The 15,067-nt window shown below is 50.7% G+C and overlaps 1 protein-coding gene across 1 annotated transcript in view; it reads right to left on the bottom strand.

The window, feature by feature from the left end:
* TRIM54 (tripartite motif containing 54) overlaps positions 1 to 15,067 on the bottom strand; it is a 96,290-nt gene that overhangs the window by 36,515 nt on the left and 44,708 nt on the right. Inside the window, exon 4 of the mRNA XM_088458095.1 lies at positions 7,796 to 7,891. Coding sequence (XP_088314221.1) covers positions 7,796 to 7,891 — 96 coding nt within the window. The remainder of the gene's footprint in view (positions 1 to 7,795; positions 7,892 to 15,067) is intronic.

Below are 15,067 nucleotides of genomic sequence, written 5' to 3' on the forward strand. Positions count from 1 at the left end.
GGCGCGCATCTTTGGGTAGATGCATGGTAAACAGGATGGGGCATGGTTGATGCACGAGGATGGATCCCCGGTTATGAATTACCAGTTTTGTCATGTTTTGAAGCGATGTTTGGTATTTTCAGGGCTTGAGCCGGGTGAGTTTATCCAATCCCTCGGTCGATGGCATTTTGTTGCTGCGTTCTGACGCTATATTCATCCGGGTTTAGCTATTTTTGCCCCAATGTAGCTCACCGGAGGCCTAACCACTCGCCGACCTACTGCTGGAGTCTATGAGGAAATTTTTTATTTCCCCCCCGGGGGCTCACTTGGCTTCTGAATTATATGATATGGCGTGATTGTTAGTTTACTCCATTTATTTAAAATGTTTTTTGCCTCAAGTCCGGTTGGCTACGTTGTTCCCCTCCCCCTTCCCCCCTCTTTGTTATGTTTCCCTGTCTTGTCGGCATGGGGTGTCTGTGGTTCGCTGTTGCATTTGTGTTTTTTCTTTCACTGTTATATAAGTGCTCCATCTGGGTGGGAATGATTAGGTCAGCGCACTGCCTTGGATTTGCGCTCTAATGTTATTAGATCCATTGGATAGCAGAAGCTCTGCCTTCCTGTGAGTTGTGGTCCTTCATTGTCCATAGGAGTGTTTGGAGGTGTGCTGGTTCTAGTGTGTGGTTGGATGTGGCTAGGAGGAAGGTCAGTACTGCAGTGGTGAGGTACATGTTGGAGAATGGTGGTTGTGTAGTGGAGAATGGTGGCGGTGTAGTGGAGAATGGTGGCGGTGTAGTGGAGAATGGTGGCGGTGTAGTGGAGAATGGTGGCGGTGTAGTGGAGAATAGTGGTGGTGTAGTGCAGAATGGTGGCGGTGTAGTGCAGAATGGAGGTGGTGTAGTGGAGAATGGTGGTGATGTAGTGGAGAATGGTGGTGGTGTAGTGGAGAATGGAGGTGGTGTAGTGGAGAATGGAGGTGGTGTAGTGCAGAATGGTGGTGGTGTAGTGGAGAATGGTGGTGGTGTAGTGGAGAATGGTGGTGGTGTAGTGGAGAATAGTGGTGGTGTAGTGGAGAATGGTGGTGGTGTAGTGGAGAATGGTGGTGGTATAGTGTAGAATGGTGGTGGTATAGTGGAGAATAGTGGTGGTGTAGTGGAGAATGGTGATGGTGTAGTGGAACATGTGTTGATTCAATTCCATGCACATTTGTGTCGTGGAGATGGCGGGCATCTTAGTCCTGTGGGATTGGTTTATTTTTCTGAGCAGAATTTTTCTGCTGGTTTAAGTGTTTCTTGTTACTGGGTTGAGTTATGGTGGCGGCAGATTAGTTTAGGCCACGTTTGGCGGAAAAGAACGACACTTGGAGTTAGTTTATGTTAATAGTTACGCTTAGTGGGTGCACTTCCATTAAAGCGGAGAAAGGCGACAGCCAATTGTCCTGGACGGGAAATGGCTCTACCACCTGGACAGGAAATGGCTATGCCACCTGGATGGGAAATGGCTATACTACATGGACGGGAAATGGCTATACCACCTGGACGGGAAATGGCTAAACCACCTGGACGGGAAGTGGCTATACCACCTGGACGGGAAGTGGTTATACCAACTGGACGGGAAGTGGCTATACCACCTGGAGGGGAAGTGGCTATACCACATGGACGGGAAATGGCTATACCACCTGGACGGGAAATGGCTATACCACCTGGACGGGAAATGGTTATACCACCTGGATGGGAAATGGCTATACCACCTGGACGGGAAATGGCTATACCACCTGGACGGGAAATGGCTATACCACCTGGACAGGAAATGTCTATATAACCTGGACGGGAAATGGTTATGCCACCTGGATGGGAAATGGCTATACCACATGGACGGGAAGTGGCTATACCACCTGGATGGGAAATGGCTATACCACCTGAACGGGAAATGGCTATACCACCTGGACAGGAAATGGCTATACCACCTGGATAGGAAGTGGCTATACCACCTGGATGGGAAGTGGCTATACCACCTGGACAGGAAATGGCTATACCACCTGGACGGGAAATGGCTATACCACCTGGACGGGAAATGGCTATACCACCTGGACGGGAAATGGCTATACCACCTGGACGGGAAATGGCTATACCACCTGGATGGGAAGTGGCTCTACCACCTGGACAGGAAATGGCTCTACCACCTGGACGGGAAATGGCTCTACCACCTGGATGGGAAATGGCTATACCACCTGGACGGGAAATGGCTATACCACCTGGATGGGAAATGGCTATACCACCTGGATGGGAAATGGCTATACCACCTGGATGGGAAATGGCTATACCACCTGGATGGGAAATGGCTATACCACCTGGACAGGAAATGGTTATGCCACATGGACGGGAAATGGCTATACCACCTGGATAGGAAGTGGCTATACCACCTGGACAGGAAATGGCTCTACCACCTGGACAGGAAATGGCTCTACCACCTGGATGGGAAATGGCTCTACCACCTGGATGGGAAATGGCTATACCACCTGGACGGGAAATGGCTATCATAATACACGTTAGTGAGTTTATGCAGCTCTGCACCTAACCCTCCAGCCTGCAGTGCACGTTTCTTCTTATTTGAGATTGATTTGGTAAAATTTATATATGTACCAAATCAATCTTATATAGGAAACTATGGGTCTCATTCAGACACAGTCGCAAGCGCTGAGCGCTCGCAAACGGTTCGATGTTAAGGCCCTGCGCGCACGCAATGGCCGCACTGCGCGTACGCAAGCCCTGGAGCGTGAGGTAACCCACAGCTTAGCTAGCGACCAGGAGGCTGCACTTAAAATTCAAAGCGGCCGCCGTCATTCAGAACGAGCGGTCGCTTCTTGTGACCGCCTCTGAATGAGGGCCTATATGTGCACTGCAGGCTGGACCATGAGGGGGTTAAGTAGTGCGGGGACTCTTCATTTATATTATATATTACCTTTATATGATATGTGACCGGACGACCTTGATCTTGCCACTCCCGATCACAGATTGGGGTTTTGATCCCCACTGGATCTTGGGGTATCAGGGATTCCGGCTTACCGTCAGTGACCGCCTGTCACTGACTCCGCCCACTGCGCCATGGGAGTGTAACGATGCTGCCACCACCAAACTCTGGAACAGCTTCTTACGTATTCAGGCTCCTGTCTCCGGCACCTGGAACCGCTTCTGCTGCGTATGCGTCGACTAGCTACACCCCCTGATTGGTGTCGGCTGATCCCCCCTGACCCCTCGCAATGGACCAGGTCTGCACAGTAGCTGGCAGAGGGCTTGAGCTTGGAGGCACCTAGGCTCAATCCAGAACAGCAGGAGAACGGAATAGCGTTTTGCGCAATTCTGTTGGTCACAGGATGCAGATGCAGTCAAATAGGGAAAGGTGTTTATTGCTCACAGCCTTGAAAAAGACCCTTCCCTTTAACTTTAAGGGGGTGCAGCATACAGAGATGATACAGCAGTCTTGATCTTCCAGAGATAAATAAAGATGTACACAAACGGGGCTCACAGCCCTTCTTTTATGCCATTCCTACACACAATACCACAGGGGTTAAGTCCACCCTGTGGTTTGTAACCAATCACCTTAAGTGCATGTGCTGGCCACATGCACATTTAACATTGTCCCCTATGGCCAGTCGGGTGTAGTTACTCCCCTGTGCCCGAGCCCACCCGCAGTGCTCGGCACACCTTCGGCTCCGTCCCATCTGCAAGGGAAAAAGTTTTCCCTCCAAAACGGACTTCCAGGAATCTGCTAAGGGACCAAGCCTGCCACCTCTGCCTGAATCTGAGCTCCAGAGGTGGGCACGCAGAGTCCCCGGGCAGGGTTTCCTGGCCATGGAGGGGAAGCTTTATGGAGCTCCCTAATTTATGGGGAGCTGGCTCCCTGCATTAGCCAGCTCCCCATACACCTCCTAACACCACTCCCAGGCGTGAGGCTACATAGGAGGGCAATTTATATCTCTGTAAGGGGCTGGGGGATCCAGCAGCCCACTGAGTACTCTGGATCCCCTGGCCGTCCAGAGAAATCACTGGTAAGTGCATTTTACTTTTAAATTACACACTTTAACTTAAATACATACATTAAATATATACATTTAAAATACATTATGTGTTATTACATATACACCAAGCCTGTGCCCTGCATCAGGCTGTTACACACTGCAGCACTGTAACCCAGGAGCCAATGGCGTAAGTTCATCCCAGAAGCCCGGAGGCTAGTTATAATTTGGTGCCCCCCTCCCCCCAGTCACAGCCGCTGACACTGTAATGCTGCAATGTGCATGCAGACAGCAGCTGAGGGTCTGACTCTGAGCTCTGCACTAGTGTATGGGGGCTTCTCAGGTGCCGGGAAGAGGTGCCATGTATTGGGCGGCTGTGACGGTACACTCCAGGTACATAGTTACAGCTCTAAGTGGGGTGAATATGTTGTGGACAATGGAGGAGGTGCCCCTTCAGAGCTGGAGCCCGGCGGCAGGTGCCTCCATTGTCTCCCATAGTTCTGCCCCTGCCAGGACCTGCTCCCCCGGCTCAGTGCTGTACATACCAATTTAAATGCACTTTTGTATTTTATGTAACTCTGTACACGTGTGTGCTGTTATACAATGTGCCCACAGGAGCCAGAGCTGGCCTGGGCGGCATCGGGCACTCCTCAGTGATGGGGGGAACAGAGAGCTGGCTCTCCCTGCCCACAAGCGTGCGGCCGGTCTACCTGGGGCATCGGGAGCTAGCTCTCCCCTTCCCCAGCGTTCAGCACACCGCCCCCTTCCTGCCACACTACACTGGGAGCCGGCTGCCCTGGTCTCCCAGCCGGTAGCCCCTCAGGTCGAGAGTCCCGGCTGCAGCTACTTATGTTTGCCCTGTGCGCTGGGGCACTGAGAGCGCTGCTCCCGGTCCCCAGCAGTCAGCACATACCCCGGCCGGGTTGTAGCGCACCACACATCCGCCAGCGCCGATCACCTCGCCGCAGTCACCGGAATGGACCGGGGCTGCGGCACATTCCTGGCGACAGCAGCTGCCTCCTCACCCAGTTCCCCGGAGGTTGCACAGCTCCGCCACAGACCTCTACCCCCTGCACACCGGGGGTTAACTCGCTGCCGCTGGAGCGAGACTGGGCCGCGTCACGACAAATGCAATTATTTTGTTTAAACACTCGGTGCCCAGCACTGGTAATACATATAGATACAGGGTGCCTAGCGCCGGTAATACATATAGATACAGGGTGCCTAGCGCCGGTAATACATATAGATACAGGGTGCCTAGCGCCGGTAATACATATAGATACAGGGTGCCTAGCGCCGGTAATACATATAGATACAGGGTGCCTAGCGCCTATTGTTCCATTTAAAAATGGCGCCGCAGCACCGGGGGGTTTAACTCCTTCAGTGCCGCTGCCGCCATGATCCACGTGTGGCCAGCCTCCACCCACACTGAGGACCTCATTCAGAGTCGATCGTTTTGGCTGCACGGTCGTAAGGGAAAAGGGGCCGGATATGCAAATGATTCCCTTGCAAGTTGCGTCCTTGAGATCGGATCGGTAGCTGGCCGACCAAGGGGAGGATGCGGCAGTAAGACAAAAAATACGCCCCCTTCTCGTACGCATTGCACGTCATCTCCGGGCATATAAGGATTAATCGAGACCATCGGAAACCATCGGCTCTGGTCGTAGAGCTTAAGGTTGACCATACCCTCTCTTAAGCTCTACGATCATGTCAGTGTAAAAACCTCCCAGGTCACATGTGCCATGACGCTACTTTGCTAATTATACACTCCCATAAATCGTATGCACTCCCACAAAACGCCATTCGCATAATTAGGCACGCCTGCGTTCGGATCTCCACTCCCCCGTTTTCAAGCACCTTCCCCTGTTACCACCCACAAACGCCTCCATCTGTCACTCAAACTACCGACCTGGCTGCGTTCAAGGAGAGAGAAATTTCTGATCATAGCAGCTATTTTGCACATGCGCATTGCGAACTTTACCCATGCGCAGTTTATCGAACATTGGTGGCGTACGACCATGCGGCGGGAACGACCGACTCTGAATGAGGTCCTGAGTCCCAGTGCAGCTGGACTTAGGAACTAACTCAGCAGCGCATGCAAGTGCAATGCTGAACGCAGATTCCGGATTGTCGGGAATCTGCGAGAGTGCAGAATGTGTCCTGCGTAATCACACGCAGCCCCTTCTGTGCCTCTGCCTGATTGACAGGCAGTGGTATTTGAGGGGTGGTGTGAGGGTGGGGTCAGTCACCCTTCCTGGAAATAGGGCGACTTACGCATTTTCCGGGAGTGGCAAGGCCAGGGACTGCATTGACGCCGTTTCCTGGCTCCGGAAGCCTGCCAAGCGCCATGCACCATTGCGACCATTGACCACCGATGGTTGCGATATTGGTCGCAGTGCTGGGATTGCAAATGCAGCAGGGGGCGTCATACAGGGGGTGTCACACAGGGGGCTGTCACACAGGGGGCGTCACACAGAGGGCGTCACACAGAGGGCGTCATACAGAGGGCGTCACACAGAGGGCGTCATACAGGGGTGTCATACAGGGGGCGTCATACAGGGGGCGTCATACAGGAGGTGTCACACAGGGGGCTGTCATACAGGGGGCGTCATACAGGGGGCGTCACACAGAGGGCGTCACACAGGGGGTGTCACAAAGGAGGTGTCATACAGGGGGTGTCACACAGGAGGTGTCACACAGGGGGGAGTCATACAGGGGGGAGTCATACAGGGGGCATCATACAGGGGGCATCATACAGAGGGCGTCATACAGGGGGCGTCATACAGGAGGCGTCTTAAAAGGGGGTGTCACACAGGGGGTGTCACACAGGGGGCGTCACACAGGGGGCGTCACACAGGGGGCGTCACACAGGGGGCGTCACACAGGGGGCGTCACACAGGGGGCGTCACACAGGGGGCGTCACACAGGGGGCGTCACACAGGGGGAATGTCATACTGGCTGGTGTCATACTGGGTGGCGTTATACAGGGGGCGTCATACACCTCCTGCTACATTTGCATATTTACAATGACAGAATTGCAAAGCTATCTGTGTGCTGCATGCGTGCTGCCTGTGTACTGCGTGCTGCCTGTGTGTGTGCTGCCTGTGTACTGCGTGCTGCATGTGCTGCCTGTGTGTGTGCTGCCTGTGTACTGCGTGCTGCCTGTGTGCTGCTTGCTGCCTGTGTACTGCGTGCTGCCTGTGTACTGCGTGCTGCCTGTGTACTGCGTGCTCCATGTGTGCAGCTCTGCAATTCCGTTCAAACCTGAATCAGCCCCTTAGTCTGGTGCTGCGGCATACTCCATTCCTAAACAACATTCCCTGAGGGCACTGCGCCCGGATCCCAGCGCATTATAACGCCATTATAGGAGCGTGCATAACTAAGACAGTGCAGCGGCATATGCAGCCATACCGTAAGCTGTACACAGGAAGCGGGCAAAGTTCTGCCGCAGCTCAGGTCACCACTATTGTGCGTATGTGTCCGATGGTTCTCGATGTTACCGATGGTTACGCTATCTTGTGTGCTGATCAGACTGTGAGTAAAGGTGATGGGCGGCTTAGTATGGGGCTGGGCGTCTCCATCTTGTGCTGCGGTCTCCGTGCGTATGCACTGATTAGCGTATTCTCGCAGCGGCCGGGTGGGTGCGTGCGTCTGCTAGCGTGCGTTCCTCGCTGTATCAGGCGCGTTGTGATGTACACTAGGGCGTATCACATGATAAGTAAGCAGTATACGCCCAGGGATGATGTGGCTAAGTTGGCACCAGAGGAGAATGCACATACATAGACTGGCATCATTGGCACTTACCTCTACGCTCTTACAGATCTCCTCCATCTGTGTGATAATGGCCTGGATCCGATCGTTACCAGCTACCAGCATCGCTATGCCATCGCTCAGGTCACTCTGCAGAAACAGACATTGCATGGGTGCATCATACACTCTGACAGCACAAAGGACGCCATCATCTAATCCACAGCTTCTCAAACTCAGGCCCCAGGACCCCAAACAGTGCATGTTTTCCAGGTCTCCTCACAGAATCACAAGTGAAATAATTACTCCACCTGTGGATCTTTTAAAATGTGTCAGTGAGTATTGAATACACCTGTGCACCTGCTGGGTGACCTGGGAAATGTGTCAGTGAGTAATGACTACACCTGTGCACCTGCTGGGTGACCTGGGAAATGTGTCAGTGAGTAATGATTACACCTGTGCACCTGCTGGGTGACCTGGGAAATATGTCAGTGAGTAATGAATACACCTGTGCACCTGCTGGGTGACCTGGGAAATGTGTCAGTGAGTAATGAATACACCTGTGCACCTGCTGGGTGACCTGGGAAATGTGTCAGTGAGTAATGAGTACACCTGTGCTCCTGCTGGGTGACCTGGGAAATGTGTCAGTGAGTAATGATTACACCTGTGCACCTGCTGGGTGACCTGGGAAATGTGTCAGTGAGTAATGATTACACCTGTGCACCTGCTGGGTGACCTGGGAAATGTGTCAGTGAGTAATGAATACACCTGTGCTCCTGCTGGGTGACCTGGGAAATGTGTCAGTGAGTAATGATTACACCTGTGCAGCTGCTGGTGACCTGGGAAATGTGTCAGTGAGTAATGAATACACCTGTGCTCCTGCTGGGTGACCTGGGAAATGTGTCAGTGAGTAATGAATACACCTGTGTACCTGCTGGGTGACCTGGGAAATGTGTCAGTGAGTAATGAGTACACCTGTGCACCTGCTGTGTAACCTGGGAAATGTGTCAGTGAGTAATGAATACACCTGTGCTCCTGCTGGGTGACCTGGGAAATGTGTCAGTGATTAATGATTACACCTGTGCACCTGCTGTGTAACCTGGGAAATGTGTCAGTGAGTAATGAGTACACCTGTGCACCTGCTGGATGACCTGGGAAATGTGTCAGTGAGTAATGAATACACCTGTGCACCTGCTGGATGACCTGGGAAATGTGTCAGTGAGTAATGAATACACCTGTGCTCCTGCTGGGTGACCTGGGAAATGTGTCAGTGAGTAATGAATACACCTGTGTACCTGCTGGGTGACCTGGGAAATGTGTCAGTGAGTAATGAATACACCTGTGCTCCTGCTGTGTAACCTGGGAAATGTGTCAGTGAGTAATGAATACACCTGTGTACCTGCTGGGTGACCTGGGAAATGTGTCAGTGAGTAATGATTACACCTGTGCAGCTGCTGGTGACCTGGGAAATGTGTCAGTGAGTAATGAATACACCTGTGCTCCTGCTGGGTGACCTGGGAAATGTGTCAGTGAGTAATGAATACACCTGTGCTCCTGCTGGGTGACCTGGGAAATGTGTCAGTGAGTAATGATTACACCTGTGCACCTGCTGGGTGACCTGGGAAATGTGTCAGTGAGTAATGATTACACCTGTGCACCTGCTGGGTGACCTGGGAAATGTGTCAGTGAGTAATGAATACACCTGTGCTCCTGCTGGGTGACCTGGGAAATGTGTCAGTGAGTAATGAATACACCTGTGCTCCTGCTGGGTGACCTGGGAAATGTGTCAGTGAGTAATGAATACACCTGTGCTCCTGCTGGGTGACCTGGGAAATGTGTCAGTGAGTAATGAATACACCTGTGTACCTGCTGGGTGACCTGGGAAATGTGTCAGTGAGTAATGAGTACACCTGTGCACCTGCTGGGTGACCTGGGAAATGTGTCAGTGAGTAATGAGTACACCTGTGCACCTGCTGTGTAACCTGGGAAATGTGTCAGTGAGTAATGAGTACACCTGTGCACCTGCTGGGTGACCTGGGAAATGTGTCAGTGAGTAATGAATACACCTGTGCACCTGCTGGGAGACCTGGGAAATGTGTCAGTGAGTAATGAATACACCTGTGCACCTGCTGGATGACCTGGGAAATGTGTCAGTGTGTAATGAATACACCTGTGCACCTGCTGGGTGACCTGGGAAATGTGTCAGTGAGTAATGAATACACCTGTGCACCTGCTGGGTGACCTGGGAAATGTGTCAGTGAGTAATGAATACACCTGTGCACCTGCTGGGTGACCTGGGAAATGTGTCAGTGAGTAATGAATACACCTGTGCACCTGCTGGATGACCTGGGAAATGTGTCAGTGAGTAATGAATACACCTGTGCACCTGCTGGGTGACCTGGGAAATGTGTCAGTGAGTAATGAATACACCTGTGCACCTGTTGGGTGACCTGGGAAATGTGTCAGTGAGTAATGAATACACCTGTGTACCTGCTGGGTGACCTGGGAAATGTGTCAGTGAGTAATGAGTACACCTGTGCTCCTGCTGTGTAACCTGGGAAATGTGTCAGTGAGTAATGAATACACCTGTGTACCTGCTGGGTGACCTGGGAAATGTGTCAGTGAGTAATGATTACACCTGTGCAGCTGCTGGTGACCTGGGAAATGTGTCAGTGAGTAATGAATACACCTTTGCAGCTGCTGGGTGACCTGGGAAATGTGTCAGTGAGTAATGAGTACACCTGTGCACCTGCTGGATGACCTGGGAAATGTGTCAGTGTGTAATGAATACACCTGTGCACCTGCTGGGTGACCTGGGAAATGTGTCAGTGAGTAATGAATACACCTGTGCACCTGCTGGGTGACCTGGGAAATGTGTCAGTGAGTAATGAATACACCTGTGCACCTGCTGGGTGACCTGGGAAATGTGTCAGTGAGTAATGAATACACCTGTGCACCTGCTGGGTGACCTGGGAAATATACATATACAACATATAGGTTTCTCCAGCCTCATTCTTACTTAGTAGGACAAATAATAATGTGCAATGGGGAAAACGCAGGATTTTTATGGGGTTTTTTCTACATCTATCTATCTATATATATTGTGATAGAAGCACTGGAGAAGTGTGGAATGGCTTCTATATTTGTCCCAGATTCCTGTCTTATGTCTTTTAAAACCCCTGTTAGAAAAGCAGACTAGTAGTGTCGGCTTCTGTGAAAAGCCGGAATGGGTCCTGGGGATGTGGATGTGAGGATATCCACAAGCCACTCCAGATTTTGGGCCTTTCAGCCTGGTAGCAGGCTGATTAGGGCTTCCACCTGGAACTGGCTGATTTAAGCTGGGTTTGTTTGTGGCTGAGTGTCTCATACCTGGGGGAGCTGGCAGTCTAGCCTGTTCAGAGACACTTGGTTAAAACCCTGTAAGTACTGTGCACGTGTTTTGTTGATGGTGAGGGCAATAGTCCCTACCATTGTTGTAGCAAGGGAATTTGCTGTGTAGTTAGTGCCCAGCCGGGCTAGGATTTATGTTAATGCTTTTGATTATATTTTTGTGTGTGGCACAATAAAGACTGGCACCGACCAGTTTGTACGAGATTCCCAGACTTGTCTCTTGTTTCTACGGCTGCTGTGTGTAAAGAGGGAGTCCATCTACTCCCGAAGAGGGACCCCTATCCCAACTGTGTCACATTTGGTGGAGAATGCGGGCAAACACACTGAAGTTGCAGCCAGGAAAATATTTCTACGTTTAAAATTTAAAGTGACAGGCACGCATTTTTTATAGTGGATATAACGTTGAAGCAGCATGGAGGACATTGTAAAAGCCTTGCTCCAAGCTACGGCGGCTCAGCAGGAAGCTACCAGAGCTCGGCAGGAATCCACCCAGGTGCAACTGTTGGCCTTGGAGGCAGCCCAGAGGAAATCCGCCAGGCCTTAGTGGAAAACAACCAGACCTTAAAGGAGATGGCAAACACCTAGTAGCCCAGTCTGGTGATGCTACCACTGGTCCTCCCGCCACAGCTCGCTTCATACATGCCAGTCACTTCCTACAGAAGATGACTTCGGGCGATGATGTGGAAACGTATCTCACCGCATTTGAGAGAACAACAGAGAGGGAGAGTTGGCCCAAGGAACAAGTCTGGTGGCACCTTTCTTGTCTGGAGAGCCACAAAAGGCCTACTATGACTTATGCCTAGCTGATGCCAAAGACTATGAGAAATTGAAACAAGAGATCCTAACTCGTTTAGGAGTCACCCTATTCGTTCACGCCCAACGAGTACACCGCTGGGAGTTCCAAATGGAAAAGCCTCCACGCTCACAGATGCATGACCTCATCCATCTTACCACAAAATGGCTGCAGTCCAAGACGCTAACAGGACCACAGATTGTGGAAAGAGTTGTGATGGACCAGTATCTACGATCGCTACCTGCATCTCTGCGCAAGTGGGTGAGCCATGCAGACCCTAAATCCGCAGACCAGTTAGTCAAACTGGTGGAGTGGTACGTTGCGGTTGAGGAGCTGTTGAGTCTGCCCCACCGAGCCCCGATGATGCACCGGCGAACTCCCATCGAGACTGGTAAGACTGTTCCAGGGGAGAAAGGTGCTGGGTGTTGGAATGTACCTAAGACTGAGGGTGAGGAACCTGGAGACAGGCCAGCCAGGCCAGGAAGGTTCCTACCCCATAAAAGACTAGGTTATAATGTGATTCACTGTTTCCGATGTGGTGGTTTTGGCCATATTGCAGCTAATTGTTCACTTACCTCTGAACCTATACAATGTGATACTGCTCGTATTAACCGCAGGATGTCTTTCTTTGCACAGCCAGCCTGTACTGCTGACCAGCAGGCTGAGACAGATAAGCACATGTGTGTACTCACTGTAGAAGGCAACCGAGTAGAGGCTCTGTTAGATTCTGGTAGCCTGGTTACACTTATGAAAGCTGAACTGGTGAACCCCTTGAAGCGTAAGGGGAAAACTGTTGGTGTGACCTGCATACATGGGGATATTCGGTATTGTGTTACTGCAGAAGTGAACATCGAGACACCATGTGGTTCTGCGATAGTCTCTGTGGGTTTGGTACATGGCTTAATGTATGAAGCGATATTGGGGAGAGACTTTGTCCACTTCTGGAAGTTGTGGGAAAGCCGATTTGTTCCAGAAGTAAACAACCAGGACCCATTTGAGAGGGTTACTGATGCAGTAGAAGGGGGAGTTTCTTCAGAGTCTGTGATGTTTCCTTTTTCTAGCATGTTTGGCGAACCTGAGAGTGATGGTGGCTCACCTGGCGGTGTGCTTCCCACTGAGGTGGGGAGTCTTGTTGAGCCGGTGGATCGCCTGCCTGATCTTGAGGTCAGGAGAGAGGTCTTTGCCGTGGAGCTGTTGAATAACCCTACTCTAGTAAAAGCAAGGGAAAATGTAAAAGTAATTGATGGCAAACCCATAGACCCTGATAGTCCGTTGTCGTATCCTCACATGGAGGTGTGCCAGGATTTTTTGTATCAAGTGACTAAAAAAGGGGAAGACATTGCGGAACAATTAATAGTTCCCAAGGCTTACAGAAGAACAGTGTTAGACCTGGCTCATAGTCATATAACGGCAGGTCACCTAGGGGTAGAAAAAACCACTGAGCAGATCTTGCAGAGGTTTTTCTGGCCCGGGGTCCATAAAGGGGTGTCTGACTATTGTGCATCCTGTCCTGAATGTCAATATCATGCTCCGAGGCCGCATTTTAAAAGTCCACTTGTCACGTTGCCTATTATTGAGGTTCCCTTCGAAAGAATAGCTATGGACTTGGTTGGACCATTAATGGAGTCTGCCCGCGGCCATCAATATATTCTAGTGATAATGGAATACGCTACCAGGTACCTGGAAGCGATACCATTGCTCAATACGTCAACAAAGACCATTGCTAGGGAATTAGTCCATGTCTTTAGCAGGTTGGGAATACCTAAGGAAATCCTGACTGACCAAGGTACCCCATTTATGTAAAAAATCATGAAGGCGTTATGCCGCCTGTTTAAAATTGATCAATTAAGAACCTCTGTGTATCACCCCCAGACTGATGGGTTAGGGGAGAGGTTTAATAAAATTTTAAAGCACCTGCTAAGGAAAGTAGTGGACAAAGATGGTAGAGATTGGGATTACTTGTTACCTTATTTGCTGTTGGCCATAAGAGAGGTTTCCCAATCCTCCACAGGGGTTTCCCCTTTTGATTTATTGTATAGGATACATCCAAGGGGATTACATGACATTGCCAAAGAGACATGGGAGGGGCAGTCCAGTCCCTATAAAACAGTTATTGAGCATGTTTCCCAAATGCAAGAAAGAATTGCTGCTGTGGTGCCGATAGTGAGAGGGCACTTGGAACAGGCCCAACAGGCCCAGCAGAGGGTGTACAACCGCAATGCTCAGTTACGCAACTTTGCTCCTGGGGACAGAGTGTTGGTGTTAGTCCCCACGGTAGAAAATAAACTTATGGCTAAGTGGCAAGGACCCTTTGAAATTCTAGAAAAAGTGGGGGAAGTTAATTACAAAGTTTACCAGCCGGGGAAAAGAAAGCCAGAACCGATATACCATGTAAAACCCTGGAAGGATAGAGCAGCTCTGTCAGTCGTCCGAGCCCATCCAGTAAACCCAGGGCCCTTGGTTCCCGAAGTGACAGTAGCAAAAACCCTGTCAGTAATTCAACAGCAGGAAGTTAAAGAATTTCTTATCAGAAATAGGGTCTTGTTTTCAGATTTGGTGGGAAGGAAGTTCAGATTGATCACTGACCATGCCCCTTTGAAGTGGATGTCAGAGAACAAAGACAGTAATGCGAGAATAACGAGGTGGATCTTAGCATTACAGACCTTTAAGTTCACGGTAGAACACAGGCCAGGAAGCCAGCTGGCCAATGCAGACGCTTTGTCACGTGTACATTGTCTGGGGGCTGCAGTTGTTCCGCCCCACAGGTCGAATACACCTGTGCACCTGCGGGGTGACCTGAGAAATGTGTCAGTGAGTAATGAGTACACCTGTGCACCTGCGGGGTGACCTGGAAAATGTGACCTGTGTGGGGTCCTGAGGACCGAGTTTGAGAACCTCTGATCTCATCTATGCATGTGTGATCCATGGGGATTCCTGCTTCCATCATGCACTGAGTGGCCTCGCTGCCCAATCACTGGTGGGCCCAAGAGCAATGCTGTGTAATGGCTGCCATATAGCACCCAATACTCACAGAGATATATATCTGCTTCTATTTCCACACAGGGCACAATAATTGAAGTTTAGCCTGTACAAATCACAATCCATCAATACAGTACATACAACATATAGGTTTCTCCAGCCTCATT

The sequence above is a fragment of the Taudactylus pleione genome, unplaced genomic scaffold (assembly GCF_031769625.1).
Source record: "Taudactylus pleione unplaced genomic scaffold, aTauple2 ptg000807l, whole genome shotgun sequence".
Taxonomy (NCBI): domain Eukaryota; kingdom Metazoa; phylum Chordata; class Amphibia; order Anura; family Myobatrachidae; genus Taudactylus; species Taudactylus pleione.